At 49.3% G+C, this 23,785-nt stretch overlaps 1 protein-coding gene across 2 annotated transcripts; it reads left to right on the top strand.

Annotated features, from left to right (window-relative positions):
• Positions 1–8,691: 8,691 nt before the first annotated feature.
• On the top strand, positions 8,692–15,459 carry Spon2 (spondin 2). Of its 2 annotated transcripts, none has more exons than XM_036201090.1 (6): positions 8,692–8,937; positions 9,423–9,642; positions 10,047–10,270; positions 10,342–10,533; positions 11,142–11,316; positions 14,753–15,459. In XM_036201090.1, exons 2-6 carry the CDS (start codon positions 9,426–9,428, stop codon positions 14,935–14,937), a joined length of 993 nt encoding a protein of 330 aa, XP_036056983.1. In that variant the 5' UTR covers positions 8,692–8,937; positions 9,423–9,425; the 3' UTR covers positions 14,938–15,459. The 2 variants fall into 2 exon arrangements, with proteins under 2 accessions (XP_036056983.1, XP_036056985.1); XM_036201092.1 differs by lacking the exon at positions 8,692–8,937 and adding an exon at positions 9,153–9,177.
• Positions 15,460–23,785: the final 8,326 nt, after the last annotated feature.

Here is a 23,785-nt window from a genome sequence, read left to right as displayed (position 1 = left end):
CCCAGTTCTGATAGGATCCGGGACAGCACTGTGGAGTGTACCTTTCTATTGGCATATGGCTTGTGCAAAGACCTCAGGCTGGGCAATGAATCTCTACCCCCAGAATGTTTTGTATCATATACTCTGGGGTGATAATTGTCCACCCCTAGGTTAACCTTAATCTTTCTCATCTGTGTTGTTTTCTCACATATATTTAATGAACTGCTGCACATGGGGTGCATTTCCATTTCATTTTTCCATCATGTGACTGGCTTTCTCTGCATCTCACTTTAGTTCTCTGACCATCTCACGACAGTTGCAGAGTTTTTGTATAGCCAGTTCATCTTCAGGTCTTTTTATTGACAGTTTCTACTTACTTTCCCTCTGAGATGTACAATACTTTCCTGTTTCTTTGTGGGCACTGTGATTTTTGCTTTTGTTAGAATTGGGAATCTGTATCTGATAATGCCTTGATGCTGTGACGATCAGCTTCTCCCCGAGGTTTGCCTTTTGTGTTATTGATTTGCTCTCGTTCATTTATCCTAGGTTGCTTCTGGGCCAAGGACCAGCTTGACATGCAATCTTGTCTGCTCAGGCCCGCACCTTTCCCGGTGTGCATGGTATCACTTTTTAACTTTTCCCACATGTACAGTTCCCCACTGATAATTTAATCTTAGATGTCTGAGATCCCAAAAGAGGATGATGAATGGGGGTGGGGAGAAGAAGGCCTCGATCCTTTAAAGCCCCCGGAAGTTACCAGCTGGAATGGTGGGGTGTAGTAGCTACTTTACGCAGCCGTGACTAAAATGCCTAGCGGTTCCTCATGGTGGAGAATGCAAGGCAGACATGTCCTGTGATGGTAGAAGCTTGTGGTGAAGGCATCTTACAACAGACAGGAGAACCCCAGACCATAACCTTCAAGACGTTCCCTTAGTAACTCACCTCTGCAGTGAAGCCCCATACCTAAATGTTCCACAACCTCCCTAAACAGCACCACCCGAGTGTTCAAACACAAGAGCCTATGGAAGGAATTTTACATTCAACTCATCATCACAGGGGCTTGCAGCAATTAGAGACACAGCAATGACCATCCGTCTCTGTGAACTGCTGTGATCACAGCCTTGGTTAGACATTTGAGTACAGGTTACAGACAATCTGGAAGACAGTCCTTCATGGCCACTTACCAGGAATACACTCATAACCTGCTTGGTGGGGGAGGGGGTGGGACAAGCAGCTGCTAATATGGAAAGCAACTGCATTTCACTTTTGAGCCTCCCTGGAAGTTGCATACCTCCAATAGACTTCACAGTTCCAATGGAGTTATACCACCCAGACTCTCCAGCATAACTGTTATCCATGTTGGAAACAGCTTCCTGCCCACCATCTGAACCTCTTGCCCCCAGGGCCTCCTGGCTCGCTGCTGTTTGGGGGCCTATTCCTGTCTTCACATGGCTTTGAGTTACTGTCCCTTCCATTTCAATCTGAGGGGTTCCCTTGAGTATTTCTTTGGGGGCAGCTTTCCCAGTGATAAATTCTGGTCTGGGTTATTGTGAAGCGACAGTCTTTTCAGATCAAGAGTTCTTGGCTTTTTGTTGTTCATTTCATTGTCCCGTTGCCTACTGGCTTACATGGTTTCTGGTGAGGGTGAGCATTCTGTCTTCCTCCTCTCCTCCCCTACCCCAAACTCCATCTAGCTCATGGCTTCCATACCCCCAACTTCTCCTCCTCCTTATAATCCTGCTATTCAAATTAGTATGAAATCTAACGAAGTAACTCTTGCATGTGATGGATTCCTTTTCTCTTGCAGGTTCAGGATTCTTTAGCTTTTGAATGTTTAACTGTGTCTCTGGGAGGGTCTTTTTGCATGTTCCACGCCTAGAATCAGTTATGCTTCTTAGATATATAGATTACATTTTTTTCATCAGTTTTGGAAATTTTCAGCTGTTATTTTTTTCACATAATTTTTCCCTCATGAACAAAAATTCCTGAAAAGAAACTGTCTGGCTGTGAAGGAAAAATCTCCTGGAAAGAGCCTGTGTCTTTAGAGACTGATGGGCAGACTGGAAATTCAGTACCATGGAGAGATTGGGATTTTGTAGGCTCAGAGGATAATTTACTTTATCTTGGGCTAGTTTTAACCTTCTGGAACAGTCATTCCTTGCCCCACTCTGTATCTGAACTAACACCTCCTGATAATAAATAAGAACTTAGAAGCTATTAACTTAGAATTAACATCTTGTAATAATAAATGAAAACCTCTTGAGGTTTTTCTTAGCACAACACTAGCTTCCACCAATCGGAGAACTAAGAATGTCATCTATGCCATCTTGGGCCTGTAAGATAGCTCCCCCATCTCATTGGACCCATCCCTCTGGTGCACCCACCAATGTCTTTTAAAGTTGCCCTGATTTATGACTTTCTTTGTTCTGTAAAACTATAAAAACTCTGTAAAACTACTTCCACACTGGAACGTGGAATTTGGGGTAACCTAAATCTGTGTTCCTGGGCCATGGTCACTCAAAATGGCTCCAGAATAAACCATTTGTTTTTCCCTTTAAGATGAGAACCGTAACTTTTATATCGACACTCTGCATCTCCTCTTCTCCCCTTGGGACTTCAATTATGCAGTTGTTTGTGTTTGATGCTCCCTGAAAGTCTCTAGTGTTTGTTTGGTTTTCATTTCCCCGTTTTCTTTCCCGGACTGGATAATCTCAGCTCCTTTTATGGACTTTTTATTCCATCTCCTCAGATCCATCTCCTGCTGAGTTTCTGTAGTGAACTTTTTGATTCAGTTTTCGTACTTTGCAACTTCAAGATTTCTGTGGTTCTGTAATCTCTACCATTTGCTGACATCATTCCTTGGTGAAGCATCACTTTTGTACTTTATCAGATATGGTGGGATGGAGGCAGTTTGTGGCGGGACCTTCCTACATAGTTCAGGTGGGCCTGTAGCTTGTTCTGTAGAAGAGCCCGGCTTGGAATCTGTGGTAATCCTGCTCTTGCCTCCCAAGTGCTGGAATTGGAGATGTGAACCACCATGCCTGCTCTTAGATCTCTGAGCATACTAACAACTGTTAAAGTCTTTATCTAGGGTACCCAAGGCCTGGGCTTCCTCAGGAAGCTTTTGTAGCTGCTTTCTTATGCCCTGTGTATGGCCTGGGCTTCCTTCTGTTTTTGCATATTTTGCACATTTGTGCTGGAACCCGAACAGTTTGGAGAGTATAATATGACCACTCTGGAAATTAGATCTTTCCCCTCTTCAGGGGTTTCTGTTTGTTGAGGTTTCTTTAGTGACTGTCTGACTTAAGTTTGAAGTATTTCTATTCTTTGCCATGCATGGCGGTAAAGTCTTTACTTGGCTAACTTGGTGGTCAGTTAATTACTGGACTGAAGATGTCTGGAATCATTTAATCTCCCAGTTGTGGGATTCTCTATGTGTGTTGGGAAATGCTTGAAGCACTTAGCCAGGCACTTAATAAGGGTGCTAGTCCTCACTTCCTGCTTGTGAAGAGCCTCAAGGTCAGTCAGAGGAGAGTTTTCAGGGGCCTTTCCTGAGCACTGGACTTTCCTCGTTCCTTGGAATGTGCCTTCTAGGTTCCAAGGGATGTATTGGAAGTTCTCTAAGTTTCCTGTGCACTTCCTGCTGCTAAACTTTTCATTCTAGGTTTTTGGCCCCGACTTTTAACCAGCCCTTGGGCAACTGCCTTAACCATTCATTACCTGTAGTTGTTTTCAACGACAGCCTCTGGGGAAAGGCTCAGAATCAAGTTAAATAAAGACAGCTTCCCAAGAGGGAGCTACCAGAGAGGGGAGATAGAGAAAACTTTCTGGAGATGAGGTTTGAGAAGGCTCCAGTCCCTTGTCCCATGTTAGCCAATGCAGAGGCTTCGAGACTATAGTTTCACTATTAATGGAGAGGAAGTCCGGGTCTGAGGTAATTAAACATTTACCACTTTCCCTGTTTTCTTGATAAAATAACTTCACATTTACTGTTGCAAGCCTTTGGTTAGTTTCCAGAGTACCAAAAACCATGCTCAGACATTTCTTGCTTTTTTTTTTTTTTTTAAAGATTTATTTATTTATTATGTATACAGCATGTTTGACTGCAGGCCAGAAGAGGGCACCAGATCTCATTATAGATGGTTGTGAGCCACCATGTGGTTTCTGGGAATTGAACTCAGAACCTCTGGAAGAGCAGTCAGTGAGCTCTGAGCCATCTCTCCAGCCCCCCCCCCCCCCACACACTTTTAACATTTTATGAAACAGAATCTCACTATGCAGTCCTGGCCAGCCTGGAGCTTGCTATGTAGACCAGGCTGAGCTTCTATTCACAGAGATCCACCTGCCTTGGCCTCCTCAGTGACTAATCCAAAGGAAACGCAATTCCCCAAACTCTAAAAGGCAGTCCAAATATCCAGAAATGAGTTCAACCTGGACTATAGGAGGATTTCTGGAGCTAAATTAAAGGCAGCATTCCTCAGGAGTTTGTAAATCTGGTTCTCCTCTACCAAAAGTCATTTCCCTTACCTCTGGCAGAAGAGACATTTGGCTACTTGTGGCACCTATCAGCACATCAAAGCCCATGCTGGCCTCTAGGCTCCCTCAGTATCATATGTACCTGTTACACATTTCAAAGCCCAGGCTAGCATTCTGTCCTCCTCCTCTCCTTCTACCCTAAACTCCATCTAGCTCATGGGCTTCCATACCCCCAATTCCTCCTCCTCCTTATAACCCTGCTATTCTCCTCCCTCTCTCTCCTCCTGCTTCTCTCACTGTATTTTCCCCATTCTTTATCTCCTGTTATTCTCTCTTCTCTCACAGACAGCCCTGGCCATGTCCATTCTGCTGGCCATGTCCAGTCCACTTCTTTCTCTCTCTGCTCTGGACTCTTCCAGAGTCCGCTAGCTGTTCTCTCTCTCATGTCTACAACAAAAGCCTTCCACTTAACCATACCACGGAACAGTCATGCCATCAGTTCACATACCAAGTGCTGGCTCTGTCCAGACATTCCTGTCAGCTTCCTTGTTGCTTTGATGGAAAGAATTCCCAGGCACTCTTAATCTCCCCCTCCCCTCCCCCCTTTTTTGCTGAGGTCCTGGCATCTTACTTATGTCAGATATGAAGAGACACTGTGGCAAATGCTACTAGAGATGGCCAGACTGACATTTATTTTATTTTCTACCATGGGGATCTCACAAGTTGAATTTTCTGGAATGGTTTTCTCCTTTCACCTTTACCTGGGTCTAGGGATGGAACTCAGGTCACCAGGAGGGGAAGAGTCGCTCTGTTGATTTGGGAGGACATTTGTTCAGTACTCCTTCCTGGGTTGCACAGCTGTGGTGCTCACACTCACATACGGGAAGCAGCTGGACGTGGCCCCGCTTGCATCAGCTCAGAGACTGAGGCGAGCAGTCAGGGATGGGTGCTATGGGTGTTGTGGTTTCTCGTTCCCACTTTCTTCTTAGGTGTTTTCCAAGAAAGCAAAGGCCACAAGGCTGAACACAGGACTTGGCTACTGGATATAGTTCAGGCCCTGAGTCAGAGGTGCTATTTGAAATCCAACCTAGAATAGTGGCATGGGAGACAGGAAAGGAGAGAGGGAAGCATGGAGGGAGGGAGGCAGTTGGGCAGCATTGCCCTGTGGGACAAGTTCCTGAGCTGGTTGGGCCAGCAGCTAACTTTGCAGCCCAGCTGCCTGCATAGCTCTAGAAGTTGTGCCCAGAAACCTAGTTCAGAGTCTGCCTTCAGCCTACTACTGCCCCTGTGAGCACTGAACATCCTGCAGCAAAATTCAGGCTGCTTACAAGGCTGGGATGGATGTCCCCCTCTGCAGGAGATGGAAAGTAAAGCCATCGAGTGGTCTAAAAGGCTAGTGTGAATGAATGAGCAGATTCTCCTCTGGGCTGGGCTGGCTGAAGGGCTTTCCCTGAGACCTGAAGGACATGAAGCCAGATTGAGGGAGCTCTCTTTAGGTAGAGAGTTTGCAAGCAAAGACCCAGGGCTGGGACTGCTCAGTGCCTAGCAGGAAAGAGAGGGGGAGCTCACGAGAGAGCCAGTCTGGTGGCCCCATTGGTGCCTAAGGATGGAGGCAGCTTCTAGAAAGCATCTGTATACAGAGCACAGATCATGGCAGGGCCGGAGCCGGTGAGCAGACAAGTGAGTTTGGGGGGACTGGCATGTGTAGTATCTGAAAGTGAATAATTCACAGCCGGGCCACCTGGCAAGCCAGACATGCCTGAAGCCTGTGTGCACTGCAGGAGACTGCCATCCCGTGGGTGGGGATCCAAGCTTGAGTCAGCAGATGTGGCTCAGGAGCATGTCTCTGCCCAGGTCAGGCCTAGGGGCCCATGCCACACCTAGGGAGGGGTGTAGGTAGGCTCTGAAAGAGCCGTTGTTCTGCTGTGGCAGAACCCTTCCCATGTCCCATCATGTCCACGAAACTTCTGAGGCATTTTCCTCCCCAAGGGGACACTGCCACCACTAAAGGGAGTTCTTGCCTGGCTGTCCTCCTGTCCAGCCCTCCTGGGGGCAGCCCTGGCTTGGCAGTTGCAACTCTGCTTGGAGGTGACTGGCTTTGACCCATTCTCATTGCACAAACCAGTGGATCCCCAAGTCACACAGCCTGCGTGGACTGGAGGCTGGGAAAGGGGCCTCCTGCTGCCTTGGGCTGGATTGTTCACTACTGTCTTGTCCTATGGAATGGAGTGAGCTTTAGGGCCTCCAGCTGGGCTTGGGGCAGGAGCCGGACTGAAATGGGGCAGGCGTCATTTCCAATCCTCTTCCTAGGAGCCTAAGCTCCTGTCGGTGGAACTGGCCTGGCTAGCTCTAGGGACAGCCCAGTAGCTGCTCCTAAGAAATCCACACACAGGGGAATGGGGTATGTTTATCCTCATGTGCATACTGCATCTACCTGCTGAAAAAGCACAAGCAGCACTGGCCCCTGCAGCCTCCCTCCAGCAACACCATGACGTCCTGGCCCCCACAGCCCCCGTCCGGCAACACTGTGACGTCCTGGTCCCCACAGCCCCCCTCCAGAAATCCTGTGACGTCCTGGCCCCCACATCCCCCCTCCAGCAACACTGTGACGTCCTGGTCCCCACAGCCCCCCTCCAGAAATCCTGTGACGTCCTGGCCCCCACAGCCCCCGTCCGGCAACACTGTGACGTCCTGGTCCCCACAGCCCCCGTCCGGCAACACTGTGACGTCCTGGCCCCCACATCCCCCCTCCAGCAACACTGTGACGTCCTGGCCCTCTCTCCCCTGGAACTCTCGTTGGAAGTGAGAAACCTGGATCCTGTGACAAGCATGGTCCATAGCTAGTTACAGAACACAAGGCGGGTTAAAGGGAAGGAGGCCTCTGAATCAAAGGTCAGTGTTTGTGTGGAGTGGTAAAGATCCTTCAGGGTCCATAAGGTCAAGTTCGTCTCAGAAGAGCATCTGTCTGTCTCTGCCTGTCCTCTGTCAAGAGACTGTGGGATTTTCCAAGCTGCCTTAGGGCACCTTTATCTGAAAAGGGGAAGAAAGTTTTCGTCCTAATGTCCACTCAGGCTGGATTGCCTTCCCGCTTTCACTCAGCATTCTCATCCAATGAGCTGTGGTAGATACACTAGTCTAACCATCTTCTCTCGGGAATTTGTACTGCCGACAAGCCACGCCACGTTTCTAATCAATTTGTGAAATGTATGTGCTCAGCTTAAGGCATTGTGCAATTTCTGTTAACACAGAACAGCTTTGCTGTTTTAAGTGAGTTACGTTTTCTTTGCGTTTGCTGTGACTTGGTAAGTGTGGAGAGCCAGAACCCACACAGACAGAGAAGTCTTAGATGACTTGGTGACTTTCAAGCCTGGTGACCAGTGCCGACACACCGACAGCTTGAGCAGAGCCCGAGTGGTTTGTCTTTGGCCTCTAGGCCTGGGGCCTAAGTGCTGTGTTCGCGGTTCCCGCTCGGTGGCGGCGCTGTTTGTTTGAAATGAGGGTGAAGTCATCTGCTCTGTTTGCATTCTAGCCTCGTTGATTCTATTTATTCTCCCTCACTGTGTGTCTGACAGTGAGGCGTTAACTTGTTCCAAAACCCAGAATGTGTTTTGGATCAGCTCTCTGGATATTTTGGTGTGTGTGGGGGACCCGGCAGAGGCTGAGTAAGATGTCTCCACTCTCTCCTGCTTAGTTCCTAGGCTCCACAGTAGTTTTGAAAGTATTTTCCTGACACTGAGCTGCAGTAAACTCCAGAATCTACTACCCAGTCCAAAGGAGGGACAGTGGCCTGGAGGCCAGGAGGAAGCACACCAAAGAGGAGCCTTGACAACCTGAGCGGTTCAGATCTCCTTTGGCTGGCAGTGTCGGCCTTTACTGCTGTGTAGCCCAGACCCTGATGAGAAAGAAGTGACTGTCTGCCTCAAACCCAGAGCCCCAGAGCCTACTACAACTGAGCTGGCAGACCTGGGGCTCCCCAGCTCCTCACCCCCAACACACACACACTTGTCAAGTGGAAAGTGTGGGCCACATTCTGGTAACATCTGTGGCAAAGTTCAGACAGGCACCAGTGTGGTCTCTGGCCCCAGACCCCTATCCTTGAACACAGAACTCCTTGCAACAACCACCCAGAAGATTCTTGTTAGAGGAGGGAGGGGGGCGGAGAGAGAGAGAGGCAAAGACAAAGAAAGGGGTGTGGCAGGGCAGCAGCTAGCCGGAGGGGGCGGAGAGTGAGCTCAACCAGGAGCAGGTCACTGCAGTCAGAACTCTGGGATGGTTGAGAACAGCCCTGCAGCACTCCAGCAGAAAAGCTTCTTGCTTCCTTGTCTCAAGTGCCCTCTGCCACTTTCTGAGGCGGAAGACAGGAGGAGCTGGAACCTCTCTGTTGGCCAGAGGCATTAACCTTGGGCGTACATAGGATCGTGGGGCTCTGGGACCAGTCCTACAGCAGCCAGCCCAGCAGCCTGCCCTGGCTGCTCCTTCCAGGTGAGTGTGGTGTTCACACTGAAAGAGAGCCTGGCGCTCCTGGATCAGGAGTTTGTAACACTCCAGAGATTACCCTGGGGGCTGGCCATGACCTGAGCTTTGTTGGTCTAGTCATGTGCACAGCTAGTACATTAAGTGGGGCAGTCAGGAGGTGTGCGGCTCTAGCATGCTGCAATCAGCAAAGAGAGCTATGAGCCTGCTGAGGTTCTTTCTGTGCCTTGGGCCGTGATTCTGGGGACTGTAAGTCTGCAGGTTCAGGGAGGTTCTTGTAGACACGCAGTGAAACTAGCCACGTACCCCATGACTTGGTGCCCTTCTCTTCCCCGGATGAATCTGGGAAACTCTCAAAGGAACATTTTGGGGACCCAGGAATGCATTTGCAAGCTCTCACCAATCTGGGAGTTCATTCTTTTCTCGTCTGGGGCTGGATGGGCAGGAGCCTTCCTGGGACTAAAGGTGCCAACATTTCTCTCCCTCTACTGTAGGTGATGGAAAACGTGAGTTTTTCCCTGGACAGAGCTCTTTGGGCCTTCCTCCTGGCCATGCTAGGCTCCACCACAGGCCAGCCGCTCGGGGGAGAATCCGTCTGTACCGCCCGGCCCTTGGCTAGATACAGCATCACTTTCACTGGCAAGTGGAGTCAGACGGCATTCCCCAAGCAGTATCCTCTGTTCCGGCCTCCTGCACAATGGTCCTCCCTCCTGGGTAAGGGCATCCCTCCTCCTCTGCCCCACCCGGGTAGCTACAGGGCAGTGCCTGCTGGTTTCACAGCACACAGCATGGGTCATTCTCCACTAAGAAACTTCCAACACTAAAGATACTTGCTAAATACTCACTATATGCGTGGCTGGTGGAGGGCACAGTGGTCACAGGAAGGCTGGTGGGACACCAATCACCCAGCCAGGTGTGTCCTAACAACGTAAGTTTAAAGGATATTACTGTCTCTCCGGGAGTGGGTGCAGCTCCTAGCCATTCAGCCAGGGAGCTGATATTTGGGGGAGGAGGGGGGGACATGGTGTGCACTAGGGGCAGCCACCTGAGACTGAAGTCCATAGCCCCCACTGCCACCCATCCCAGCTGGCTACTCATGCAGTCAGGCCTTTGCACAGGGGCAGCTCACAGCTCTGACTACAGCATGTGGAGAAAGAACGAGTATGTCAGCAATGGGCTGAGGGACTTCGCTGAGCGCGGTGAGGCCTGGGCACTGATGAAAGAGATCGAAGCTGCAGGGGAGAAACTCCAGAGTGTACACGCAGTATTCTCAGCTCCTGCTGTCCCCAGCGGAACCGGGCAGACGTCCACAGAGCTGGAGGTGCACCCTAGGCACTCGCTGGTGAGTCACGGCTAGCTGAGGAGAGGGTATGTCCTGAGGGTGCAGCTGCTGAGCCTTCTGGTCCCATGCAGGTGTCCTTTGTGGTACGCATTGTCCCTAGCCCTGACTGGTTTGTGGGCATTGACAGTCTGGACCTGTGTGAGGGAGGCCGCTGGAAGGAGCAGGTGGTCCTCGATCTTTACCCTCATGATGCAGGGACAGACAGCGGCTTCACCTTCTCCTCCCCCAACTTTGCCACCATCCCACAGGACACAGTGACTGAGGTGAGCCGTTCACAGCCCTTCCCCTACTGCATAGGCTGCACGGTCACCCCCACTGCATGCAGGCAGCTCTGGAATTTGTGGGACAAAGGAGGTGGCTGGCTTGGTTGTGAGGATTTGTGAGGACAGGGCAAGGGCTCTGGCCTGCCCCAGGTGGACCTCTGGGCACCCCAGGCTTTGGCTCCTCCTTAGAGAGTAATCCTGTCCTTGGTGCCTGCCGGTTAGGAGTGGAATGCTGTTCTGTCAGGGATCTGGAAGTACTATAGAGAGAAGAGAAAGATGCGGGGGCCTGGCAAGTCCTTGCTTTCCAGCAAGGAGGCACATGTAGTTCTGCCTGGTGTATACGAGGAGCCCTAGAGACAAATGTCTCCACTGACAAATGTCTGCAGCATTGCCTCTGGGAGTGGCCAGTGTTCCTCAGTCTTAGGGAGAGGTCATGTGGGCACCTCCAGCTCTGCTGGGCTTGAGGGCCACTCAGATGAGACCCAAGTTGGGAGTCTTTGCTGGCACTGTCCTGCTCTTGATGCTGGGTACTGACTCAGGAGACCAAACATACACTGGAAAGCGGGCTTCCCAGACCCCCATGCCAGCTCTCCTCTTCCATCATCCAGATAACATCCTCATCACCCAGTCACCCGGCAAACTCATTCTACTACCCACGCCTGAAGTCCTTGCCTCCCATTGCCAAAGTGACCTTCGTGCGACTACGGCAGAGTCCCAGGGCCTTTGCCCCACCTTCCCTGAACCTGGCCAGCAGGGGCAATGAAATTGTCGACAGCCTCTCAGGTAATTTTCATGTTTCCCATCTTCTGCTAACCCCAGGTGGACAGGCTGAGAAAGTGTCTTTTTTCATGTCACTCTTCCATGTCACCACTGGCTGAATCAGGAAGAGAAGCCACAGTGAGTGTGTGCCCTGGAACCTGTGGGGTATATGTCATCCAAGGTCATACTAGGTCCTAAAGCCCAGTACAAGGCACAACATGTGGGTTCCTTTTGTCCCAGGTTAGCCCTTGCCATTAGCACAATCTCTTGAGTCTACAGACTCTCCCAGGCCTCCAAGGTCGCAGGAAACTTGAGCCTGAGCAATTTCAAAGGGGAATTCTTGCTTTTCTTTAGGAGATGGTATTAATTTTTAAAGGTTTAGCACTTGGTGGATTCAAATACTGTAGATAAAACTTTGACAATATCTACTGTTGAAACACCCTGAACAACAGAAAAAGACCCCAGATACAGTTAGGAGGTTGTATGCATCAGAAATGCACCTGGTGACCTGCATGTCATAGCTGATGGAGATGGATGTGAAAATTCAGAGTTAGGTTCTAGCTGTGCCTCCACTGGCCAAGACAGCAGAGGGTATTGGAGGAAGCAGGACACTCCCTTGGGGGCTTGGGTCCTGTCTGGCTGTGGCCAGTGCAGAGTTCCCAATTCACCAGGGCCAGTCTAGAGTTCTCATCTTTCCATGAATAATTTGAGAGTCTGCTAATAGGTACCTTGGGCATTCATCCCTCAGGGGCATCAGCTGGAGCTGAGAGAGCTATGCACTGAGGGTGAGAATCATAGTTCCCTCACTGCACAGCAGTCTCCAGTCAGTCAGATGCTCAGCATCCCCTTGCATGAGGGTGTAGAGAATGACTGGGCCATTTGAGGCCATGTTTCTCCAGTCCTTAACACTGGAAGGGTAGAGAGTGCCTCTCATCTGTTGGCAGGCCCCAGGATGGGTGAGAACCCCTTCAGAAAGCCATAACTTATTTTCTTAAGGAGTGGGGAATCAGCCAAGACCCGCCAAGCTTCAAAGCCGTTTCTACCTTTGGCAAGAACTGAAGGAGGCTCAGCAGCCAACTCATTTTCCTGGCCACTTAGGACAGTCTCTGCCCTGATGCATTGGCCAGGCCAGGTTCTGGCAGGGGGGTGAGCTTGTTGATGGGCTATGTAGCACAGGCACTTGAGGTGTGTATCTCCCACCCCCAATCTTGATGGACAGTCCTGCAAACACTGGACAGTGGCATCACCTGGGCAGACATGGTACAGTCTTGTGGGAAGAGCCAGTTGCAGGCAGGCCACTGGAGAGGTCCTTTCGCCTCACCATTGGGGCACTTAGCCACCTAATCAGGTGTGGGATAGTAGCATGCTGGGAGTTCAGGGGACACAGCACAGGTAAGGACAGCTGGTGGAGGGTGACGTGCAGAGGAAAGGGTGGGAGTGGATGCAGCCCTCTGCTCTGGCTGGGGACCACATCTCTGGTGACAGGGAACTTTGGGGAATTCTACCCATAGTTACCACTGGATGGCATAGGAGCCAGCTGAGCACTTCCCCACCCTGTGTTGCTGAGCAGCACATGGTACATTGTCCCAAGGTGTTCCCTGTCCTGAAAAGCCATTGCCTATAGCTGGGGCCTCTTACATCTGCCCACATCTGGTGTGTTCTACCTAATTCCCTCATGTCCTCATGACGGCCGGTCTGTCAGTGGAGCAGGGGCAGAATACCTGGCAGGGCCCACATGAGTTTCTCTTGCTACTTTTGGCTCCCCAACACCAGACACCAGACCTTGCCCGGGGTGAGTGTATCCAGGAAGCGCCCACCAGGCACATGCCTGCACCTGTTTCACTTTTGATCACACAAGGGTCTTCCTGGGTCTGCTCCTCACAGGGATCTGCAGGGTTCAAGAGCCCCATTTGGGAGGTTCTCTCTGCAGACCAGGGCTGCTGCAAGCATTCAGTCAAGCTGACCCTCAGCTGCTACTTCACTGTCAGGAAGCTGGGAAAGACTCAGGCTTCCAGCCCCATCTGGAAGATGGGGGCTCAGGTATCTCATCCAGGCCGGCTGGCTGAGAATGAGCGCTCACTCAGGCAAGGTTCTGGGCAAAAATTGGGTCTGTTTGTCTTTCCAAAGGGTCTCTGTAGGCCCTGTTTCACCCTTTCTTCTGTGGAGAGGGCTGTTTCAGGAGTGGCCTACCTCATCTACTGGGATATTCCAGGTACTGTATCTGGCATCCCCAACCTCCTTATGTTCCTTTCTGAATTCTTCCAACATCTGACTTGTTTCTGGGAGTCCCACACACTGATTGCAGCAGCACAAGGACTCATAAAAAAATGGGGCCCTGCTCTGGAAGCTGCTAACCTGGCTGCTGCCAGTGATGCACTGTCTGTTCTCTTGTGACTCCAGTGGCGGTGGGGGCTCCTGGTCTCCTGTCGGTGATTGTCCTCTGGGGGCTGGCTGGCTAGTTTAGCATGTGCTGGATATAGGGTGTAGCTGGAGTTTTCTCCAGTCCTGCCTGGCCCAGGGTCAGGACAAATCTCTCTCACCCGCCAGTCCCGCAGCTGCTCAGACCCAACCAAGTAAACACACAAAGACTTACATTACTTATAAACTGTATGGCCGTGGCAGGCTTCTTGCTAACTAGTTCTTATATCTTAAATCAACCCATTTTTATTAACCTATAAGTTGCCACGTGGCTTGTGGCTTGCCGGTATCTTAACATCTTCTCATGGTGGCGGCTGGCAACATCTTTCCTCCTCAGCCTTCCACTTCCCAGCATTCTCTTCTCTCCTTGTCCCGCCTATACTTCCTGCCTGGCTACTGGCCAATCAGTATTTTATTTATTAACCAATCAGAGCAACACATTTAACATGCAGAACATCCCACAGCAATAGGGACATTTGCATTTTGCTCAAGAAAATGGAAATTACCAGGTTATTTAGCCACAACTCCAAACTGATAATTTTTAAATTTGTGACTATGATAGAAGCAGAAGAAGCATAATAAAAAGGAACACTGTTGAAAATGTGTGAACCTCCTGGAGGGGGGTGGGGAGGTAAGGTCCCATAACCCAAAGGATTTTCTGGCATTTGTAGGTCTTCAGAAATGTCAGTTATGAAGGTCACTGTGGCTGGATAGCCACCTCCCCTCAGAGAGGCCCTCACTGTTGTATGCCTTTTCCGCAGCTGGGAGGATCCTAGGACTCAGGCTGTTGCAGTTACCCAAGGTTTCCTGAAGTTCATGTCTAGGAAGGAACAACCCCAGCCAGTCATTTGGTTCTTGTTTGAGTCTGTATCAGTGATGCCTGTCATGCATCTTGCTCTACACTCCTGAGAAAAGCCTTTCTTTCAGACTTTGGAGCAGAGTTGTCTCCTGGGATGGGTGCACATGTGGGGGTGATCACTTCTGCTTTTCCCAAGTGACTCCTTACAGAGTAATCACTGGGTCTCCCCTGTGCTTTGTCTAGTTCCAGAGACACCGCTGGACTGCGAGGTTTCCCTGTGGTCATCCTGGGGACTGTGTGGAGGACCGTGTGGAAAGTTGGGAGCCAAGAGCAGAACTCGTTATGTCCGTGTTCAGCCGGCTAACAATGGGACCCCCTGCCCCGAGCTTGAAGAAGAGGCTGAGTGTGCCCCCGATAACTGTGTCTAACCCCAGATTTCCAGTAGCTATCCCTTAGGGTCCCCTCAAGCCTTGGTCTCAGATCTGGGCCATAAAGCATTCCTGGGAGGCACAGGCAGACAGGGATAGGAACTTGGGCAGTTTTGCACCATTTCCCACCATGGCTGGGCTGATGAACACTCTGGACACAGAGGTCCTCAGTGGCAGGTAAGAGACAGGCTGCTTCTCCCGCCGCAAGATCCCTGAAGGCTCATCGTCTGCTCTAGAGAATGTCTCATGTAACTTATTACTGTGGTGGAATGCTGCCTTTGATGCAGAGAGCTAGCACTCCAGGAACAGGTAGAGGATGCTGTAAGCTTGTGAGCCCCACAACCACACCATTGTCAGATACCTCAGATCTGCTGCCAATGCACCTGCTCCTGGAGGCCAACGATGCAGCTTCACATTGCTCTTGGCTTCAAACAGGGGTGACCACAGGAGAAATAGATGAAGAGGGACAGTTTCGGAAACTTGGCCCTCTGGTGTCACTGATCCCTTTGCATTTGAATAAAGGCTGTGTTCCTGAAAAATGCCAGAGCTGGTGCTCCCACTTTTCCTGGACACCCTGTAGCAGAGGTGCTCATGGGTATGTACAAATAGAGGTCACACATTCACAAGTACCTGCAGCAATGTCATGGCTGCAAAGCGGGTGCTGAGCCGGAGATGAGGATGCAGGCTCATGGAACCTGTGCTGAGGACTCAACGGTCAGACAAATCACCAGGAAAACAGTGCTAACTCATTCCAGACTCTACCACACAAAGATGGCGTGACATAGCGGGATGTTCAGAGCAGCGCCCAAAGACCTGTCACAGCTACAGCGGCCCTTGCTCTGTTCCTTCTTTCAGAGAAACAACTCGACTGGCCATGAACAGGCACCTCTCGGGAACCTGAGTGCAGGCCCCTACCTTCATATATGCCCCTGTGCCTGCTTTCTGTCATTGTGACAAAGCATCCGAGACAACCAATTTAGTTTCAGTTTGGAGCATCTCAGTGCATAGTCTTGCAGATCTACTGTTTAGGACCCCAGATGGGGTAGTGCATCATGGCAAGGAGGGCACAGCAGAGAGAAGCCACTAGCCTTGTTACTGACATGAAAGAGGAAAGGAGTGATGATAAGGTCTTATCACCTCCTTCAAGGATGCTTCCCAATGATTTAGGGACTCCCAAGAGGCCCTGTTTCCCAAAGATCCCACAGTCTCATACTGCCACTCTAGGGAACCAGCCTCAACACATGAGCTTTGTAGACATCCCAGACGCAACTGAAATGGCCTTGAGGGCTCATGTTGACCTGCCAGGGCCTTTCCTATGTGTCAGGACTGCCTCTTCCCCTCCCACTGAATTCTGAAGTCACTCTAGCATCTGACCCCAGGCCAGGGGAACTCCGGGGATATCCTCCTAGCCCTGTCCCACCAGCTTGGATATGAAGACCATGTCCTTCTCGCTTCAAGAGGACCCTGGTGGACTACTCTTCTGACTGATGGAGAACTTTGCTCCTGATGTTTCCAGAGTCAGTGCCAGGCCCACTTCCTACCACTATTATCATTGAAAATTCTTGAACATGAACCAAGATCACAGGGTCACAAGTCTGGAGAGTGTCATGGAGATCTGAAAAACCTTTATTAAAAGTTTTCCTTAAGCATTTAAGAGGCTAGACAGGAGGACTGCCATGAGTTTGAGGATAGCCTGGGCTACATAGTGGGTTAGAGTGAGATCTTGTTGCAAAGAAAACCAAAAAGAACAAAGAAAGAAAAGAAAGGAAGGAAGGAAGGAAGGGAGGGAGAAAGAAAGGAAGGAAGGAAGGAAGGAAGGAAGGAAGGAAAAGAAAAGGAGGAAGGGAGGAAGGAAGGAAGGAGGACAGACAAAGGTTTTCTCTAAAGTTCCCTGGAGGGTAACACCAGAGGAACTTTGGAACAAGGAACATAAGACAGCCTGCAGGCTGTACTGGATATGTCCCCAGGAACATGTGGTCACCAGCCAAGTCACACAGAACACCAGCCTTAGGCATGGCATTGACAACCCATTAGAACAGACCCAGGAGACACTAGGGTTGGAGTGATCAGGATATCAGTAGGGTGTATCACTCCAGGAGCTCAGAGCCCAAAAGAAGACCAGGGAGGTGTCAGTAGGGTATATTTAAACCCCAGCAGATGGACTTGATGATGACAGGTACGAGACCAGACTCACAAAATCATGAGCTGCTATGGAGTCTCCAAAATCCCTGAGAACACTGAGTCTGGTGGAGCCCCTGCTAGATGCCAGCCACATCTGTCTCCTTTCCCTCACAGAACCTGTCGCTGGATGGGGCCCCAGGAGAGTTCTGAACAGAGATCAGTGAGCGGTGGGAAGGCAGGAGAGGGAAGAGAGACACCCTCAGATTCACCCAGGAAGGTCAATGAGACCTCTGTGGAAGAGGTGCAAGGGACATCTACTGACCTGTCTATTGACAATGTAACATACATACAGATCAATATTTGGCCTGCCTCCAGAGGCATCTGAGCAATTGACCCCATTCCAGTCAGCCCACGGAAGGGAAGAGCTGAACAAGGAAGGAAGCCACACTGAAGGCCCTATAGAGGGTCTGTGACCCTGTCATGCCCTGAACAGTGCAGGGTAGTTGAAGGCATGTGGGCCAAATAATGTGACCTGGTACCTGTGCTGATGTCTGCTCAGTCCACTGGCCATATGGCATTGGGTGTTTAGCGGCTGCAGACATCTGCACACAAGATAAAGGAATCATGGATGACAGCCCCCTGTGCTCTGAAACAGCAGGTGACAAACGGGCCTGGCGGGCTGCGGCACTGCAAGGGGGAATGTGGACATGGTGGGAGGGGTGGACACTGGAGACATGAGAAAGAGTGTGGGATGGCATCACCGAAATGCTGCCCCAGGCTCCCAGCATCCTCCACCCTCACAGGACAGCCAGTTTCTTCTATCTGATGGACACACCCTCTGAGATACTACCCTTTCCAGAGTTTTCTCTATACTTCCCAAAGTAAGAAAGCCACGGAACCAAAGCAGGGATGGTGCCTTAGTTCAGGTTTCCGTTGCTGTGACAAAACACCATGACCTAAAGCAACTTGGGGAGAAAAGGGTTGGTTTTAGCTTATAGTTCTCAGTCACATTTATCACCAAGTCAAGTGGGTGAAGGAACTCAAGCAGGGAAGGAACCTGGTACAGGAACTGAAGCAGAAGCCATGGAGGGGTGCTGCTTCTTGGCTTGCTCCCCCTGGCTTGCTCAGCCTGCTTTCTTCTGTAACCCAGGACCACCTGCCCAGAGGTGGCACCACCCACAGTGAGTTGGGCCCTCCTGCGTCAATTATCAATGGAGAAAATGCTCCACAGTCTTGCCTACAGACAGTCTGATGGCGTTTTTCTCAACTGATGTTCCTCTTCTCAAATAACTCCAGCTTGTGTCAAATTAACAAAAAAAAGAAGCAAAAATAAACGAACAAACAAAAGGCCAGGACATTGTGATTGTGTGTGTGTGTGTGTGTGTGCCCTAACGCAAGTGTGGAAGTTGGTTCTCTGCTTCCATCTTCAAGTGGGTTCCAGAGATTTAACTCAGGTGTCAAACACGCATGGCAAGTGCCTGTACCCTCTGAGCCACCGTACCACCCCGTATCAACAAAGCAAACAGACACAATGTCCAACCCCTACATAATGAAAACAGCTGAGCTAACCAAGCCATGCTTCATGACTAAAGACTTAGTTCAGTGGTAGAATATTTTCTCAACATGTGCAAGGTCATGGGTTCCATTCCTAACACCTACAAGAAACCCACAATAAATGAGGCATACTTGGGATGAAAAATATCACTTGAATAACTTTGCTACACACACACACACACACACACACACACACACACACACACACACACACTTTCTAAGGGAATTAGTAAAGATTTAAGGAGAATGACGAAGGAATATTAGCAGCTAGCCATCTGGCACAGCTCTCTAGAAACTATTATAGGTCTATGGAAGAATAAAATAAATAATTCAATGAATACCTGTGAAGGCTAATCTTGATTGTCAACTTGACTACATGTGGAATTAGCTAAAACCCAAGCAGCTGGACACACTTGTGAGGATTTTTCCTTGATTGGATTGTTTGAGGTGAGACGACCCACCCTAAAGCCAGACCTTTTGAGGTGGGAAGAACCACTGGCAATCTGGGCCAAATCTTCTGGTGTCAGCCAATACAAAGGTTGTGGAAGAAGGAAGCTTTCGCTTTTGGTCTGCTTGCCCTCACCCTTACTGGCAAGTTCGTCTATCTTGCTACTGAGGCATCCTTTGCTTGTATTAGAACCTACGTCTTCGGGACTCTAACACAGACCAAAGACCAGCTGAGACCTCCAGCCTCATGGACTGAGCAACTACAGGACTCTTGGGCTTTCCCTCAGGAGACAGCCATTGGACAAGCCAGACCACAACCGATAGTCCACTCTAATAAATCCCTTTTTTAATAAATAATTTTTTCTTTATTATTATGTGTTTTAAATTTTATACATCAGCCACAGGTTCCCCTGTCCTCCCCCCTCCCCCCCAACCTCACCTTCCCCCCAACCCCTCCCCTCCATTCCCATGTCCTCCAGGATCAGGGCTCCCCTGGGGATAATAAATCCCTTTTTAATAGATTCATTCTATCAGTTCTGTTCCTCTGGAGAACCCTGAATAATATAATACCATTAAGAATGGTTTTTAAGATAAAAGACTTATAAATACCTAATCAAAGAAGTTAAGGAAAATTATTTTTAGATTGTAATGTATACAAGAGTGTGAAATGAACTCATTATTCTTGTTTGTAGGTGATTTTAGAAAACTGAAGTTTATAGCAATGACGCTCGAGGAAGCAAACACCTTCATGGATACGTCCTTCCAATTTGACTTACTACTAGTAGTAAGTGTGTGTGGATGGGAAGGCACACACACGACTTGGTGACATGTGTGGAGGTCAGGTGACAATTTCTGGGAGCTGATTTTCTTCTGTGAAATCTGGGGAATGAACTCGAATCCTGTGTCCTGTGTGTTGAGCACTTTCACTAGCTGAGCCATCCCCCTGGCTGCACTGACATTTTCATATTAAAGATTTAATGTTATTATATCACAAGGACAGGAGTCAGAGAGAAGGAGCTGTTACTGGTCAAGAGAGGCAATGTGACTTTCAGAAACAGTAACGACAGGGACAATAGGAAAGAGGGCTGCCTAGAGATGCCTGGAACACTTCCTTCTAAAAGCCATACAAACAAAATCAAGAGTTGTTTCTCTAGGGCACCTACAGCAGAGTTCAGGTGCAGCAGGCTGGTAGACATGTGAGAGAGAATGAAACCGAGCCCACGGCATCTATGGATTCATTTATTGGGGTCAAGCCCGAGCTAAGCCAAGAATGACAGATAGCCAAGGAAAAGCAAACAGGAGGCCCCCGAGGTTCTCATTCATGACCTAGATCACCAGGGATTCAGGCCATGAGTCCAGTTGGAGAGTTAGATAATCACATTACTGCTCGAAAGAATGAGGCTTTCACTTCATGGAGCCATTTTGGAACCTACTCACCCGCCAGCTCCCTGGTTTCCTTGGAAGCAGCTGAATATCCCTGTCCACCTATTCCAGCTTCTAGGAAGCAGCCAGAAGCTGTCTTGGAAGCAATTGGGTGACACCCCCCTCCACTCAGGTGCTCTTTATCCAAGCTCCAGTGGCTCAGTCTGCCGAGACTCCCAGGAAGCCCCGCGGTATTCGCTCATCACTGTGACAGACAACACCAGGAGGAGAGGTCTGTTTACGTTCAGTTGAGAGAGTGTGGTACAGTGTGGCAGGGAAAATGGCGTGGCTAGCACAACTTGGTCTGCAGCACCAGCTGCTATGGCACAGCTGGATCACAATCTCAGCAAATGAGGAGGTAGAGAACAGACCAGAAGTGGCGCTGGACTAGACCTGGTGAAGATTCACCTCTAGGAGCTTACGCCTGTCAGCCAGGCCCAATATCCAGCCTCCCAGAACAGCACCAGCAGCATTTAGGAGCAAATGTTCATTCAGGGAGGGCTCACAGACAACCCAAAAGACCCAGTCACCTTTCCCGGCCCCAGAACGAGTATTTCTAGTGCTGGAGTCCTCTTCATACAAAGCAAATATCATTCTATCTGAAAGGAGAGACAGACTCCATCACAACAATAGTTGGGAACTCCACAGCTCAGGTGCATTGATGGACAGATCACATGGACAAAAAGAATCAACAAAGAAACCCCTGAGTATAACAATACTATAGACAAAGTGGGCCGTACAGATATTGACAGGGCACTTCATCCGTGATGACTGTTCTCGGTTGTCAGCTTGACTACATCTAGAATGAACTAAAATACAAAACTGGAGGGCACACCTGTAAGGGTTTGGTTTTTTTTCTTTCTTTCTTAATTTGAAGTAGGTATATCTACTTCTAATCCAGACCTCTGAGATTGGAAGACACAAGCCTTTGGCAGGAAGACCTTTAATCTAGGCCACACCTTCTGCTGGAAGTCTCTCTATATATGGACACAGAGAAAAGAAGCTTTTGCTATTTGCCTGCTCACCCCAGTCTTGCTAGCACATCCATTAGAGCTTACCTCTTCGGGATTCCAGCATATACTGAAGACCAGCTGAGACATCCAGTCTTGTGGACTGAGCAATTGCTGGATTCTCAGACTTTCCATTCCCAGTCACCATTGTTGGATTAGCTGGACTGAAGACTGTAAGTCGTTCTACTAAATTCCATGTCTATACATGTGTGTATAGATATACATATATACATACACACATATATATTCACTCTGTAAGTTCTGTTACCCTCGAGAACATATTAGCACCTGGAACGTTCTCCACAAGGAGCAACAGGTATGTTAGATACATCAGGCAACAAAACAAGTCTTGGCAAATTCAGAAAAATTAAAGTCATAGCTCATAACTTTTCAGACCCCAGTGAAATAAAACTAGAACTCAATAAGAATAATTTTAGGAATGAACAACTACATGGAAGGTAAACAACACTCTCATGGACAACTGATGGATTGATGAAGAAATTAAAAAGTAATTTAAGAATTTATTAAAAAGTAGAAATAAGAATGCAGCATACTCAAGCCTACAGCAGCACTAATTTTTTTAGTGGTGCTGCAACTCCATGGATTGCTCTGAGAGGTAGTGAGTTAGCAGTTCTTCCTCTATGTGCTGCTGGGGATTTCATTGTCCTCACAGTCAGGAATGTGTCTAAACACAGATCCACCCAACACCAAACCCTCAAAACAACAAAAATCTCAACAGCTGCCTTCTTTATTACGCACTTCTGAGATCAGTCAGAGCAGCGGATTTCATATGACTCCCAATGTAAGTCCGTGCAAGACTGCTAGGAGACACCTGCTTTAGCAGTGGTGACCCTGAAGTCTGCCGACCTCCCAATACTCAGAAGCTCAGAAACCAATCTCGGTGCAAACTTTCCCACTTGTTTCAAAGTAGCCTGTAATTGAGTATTGAAGCATTCGTACACAGTATACACTCACACTAAAAAAGTGTGTTCGGGACTAGGGTATAGCTCAGTGGTAAAGTGCAAACATGTGTGAGGCCTTGGGTTCATTCCCCATTACTGCAAAACAGAACAAAATGAAACAAGAGTGTGTATAGAAACTGGAGAAATTGACAACATGTCCGTAGAGCTCCATGGAGCTGTAGCAAGCCCACTGGCTGGGGTCCTGTAGTTCCACCTAAATGTAAACTATGCACAGGTGAAGGGAAGTGCTTCAGGGTAGCAGTCTTGGGTTCTCAGTGTCTAGGACCTGGCATCTGGCTTGACACATCCAGAAGCTCACAGTTCCGAGTCCTGAGAGCGAGGGGCCTTTTGCTCTAAGCTTTACATGCTCAAGGTAGAGGCTCGTTGCTCTGGTTTTTAACCACAACTAGCCAGCCACACTTGTTCCCGATTCAACTTGGCAGGTACTGTAACCAGCAGGAAGAAGTAGTGGGCAGTGGGTCTCAGGTTCTGGAACCCTCAGATCTACCTCCTCAAGTGTTAAAACTTCACTAACGGTACAGTTGTTAGGCTTAAACTATTGGGACCTTCCATCCTTGAGAGCAGCTAATGTTGGAGCTTTTGGAACTCGGGTGTTTAGAAACTTGGCTCCGAGGCTGGGACCCTTCTAGCCACCAGGCCCTCTAGTTTGCCTTCTCCAGCCCTCCTCAACCTTCTTTCTTCAGCCTTTGCGTTCTTCCCTCTCTACCGTCATCTCCTGCTGTATCTCTCCGATTTCTGTTTTCTCCATCCACTTTCTGGAATGCTCTATCTGCCATCTCATTGCTATTGTTGTTATTGTCACTGTCTTCGTGGAGCCAGTCCACTGCTGCCAGCTTCCTTATTGCCACTGCTCAATGCCACATCCTCTTCCAGTTACCAGCTCACCCCAGTCTACAAACGGTAAGACCAAAAGGAGGCAAGAAAAGGCCATCAGGAGAAACCTAGTGTTTCAGTACCAGAGGGCAGCACAGGCTTGTGTCTTGGTTATAGTGGTCTTCTGTAGCTGCTGGGTCCTCAGGGTGACTTCAAAGTGTCCAAAGCAGCTTGGACAGCTGCTGCCAGTGAAAGGGTGGCCTGTCTGCCCAAGGCCGCCAGGCATAGGAAAGGACAGTTTTCATCCGCTGCAGAAGGCGTTAAAGGGTAGTCACAGTGAAGAGTTCATGGAAGTTCGACATGGAACAACTCCACTGGCATTTAGCAGTATGCAGTAGCATTTAACAATATTTAACAATGCTTACTTAATTCCTGGTCCAGAAGACGTGAGTCCCTCTGCTCTGTCTCAGAGTGATCTCTGGCAACTTCTTCTACTGT

This window comes from Onychomys torridus, chromosome 10 (genome assembly GCF_903995425.1).
Source record: "Onychomys torridus chromosome 10, mOncTor1.1, whole genome shotgun sequence".
NCBI classification, from domain to species: domain Eukaryota; kingdom Metazoa; phylum Chordata; class Mammalia; order Rodentia; family Cricetidae; genus Onychomys; species Onychomys torridus.
This window is presented reverse-complemented; position numbering and strand designations above follow the sequence as displayed.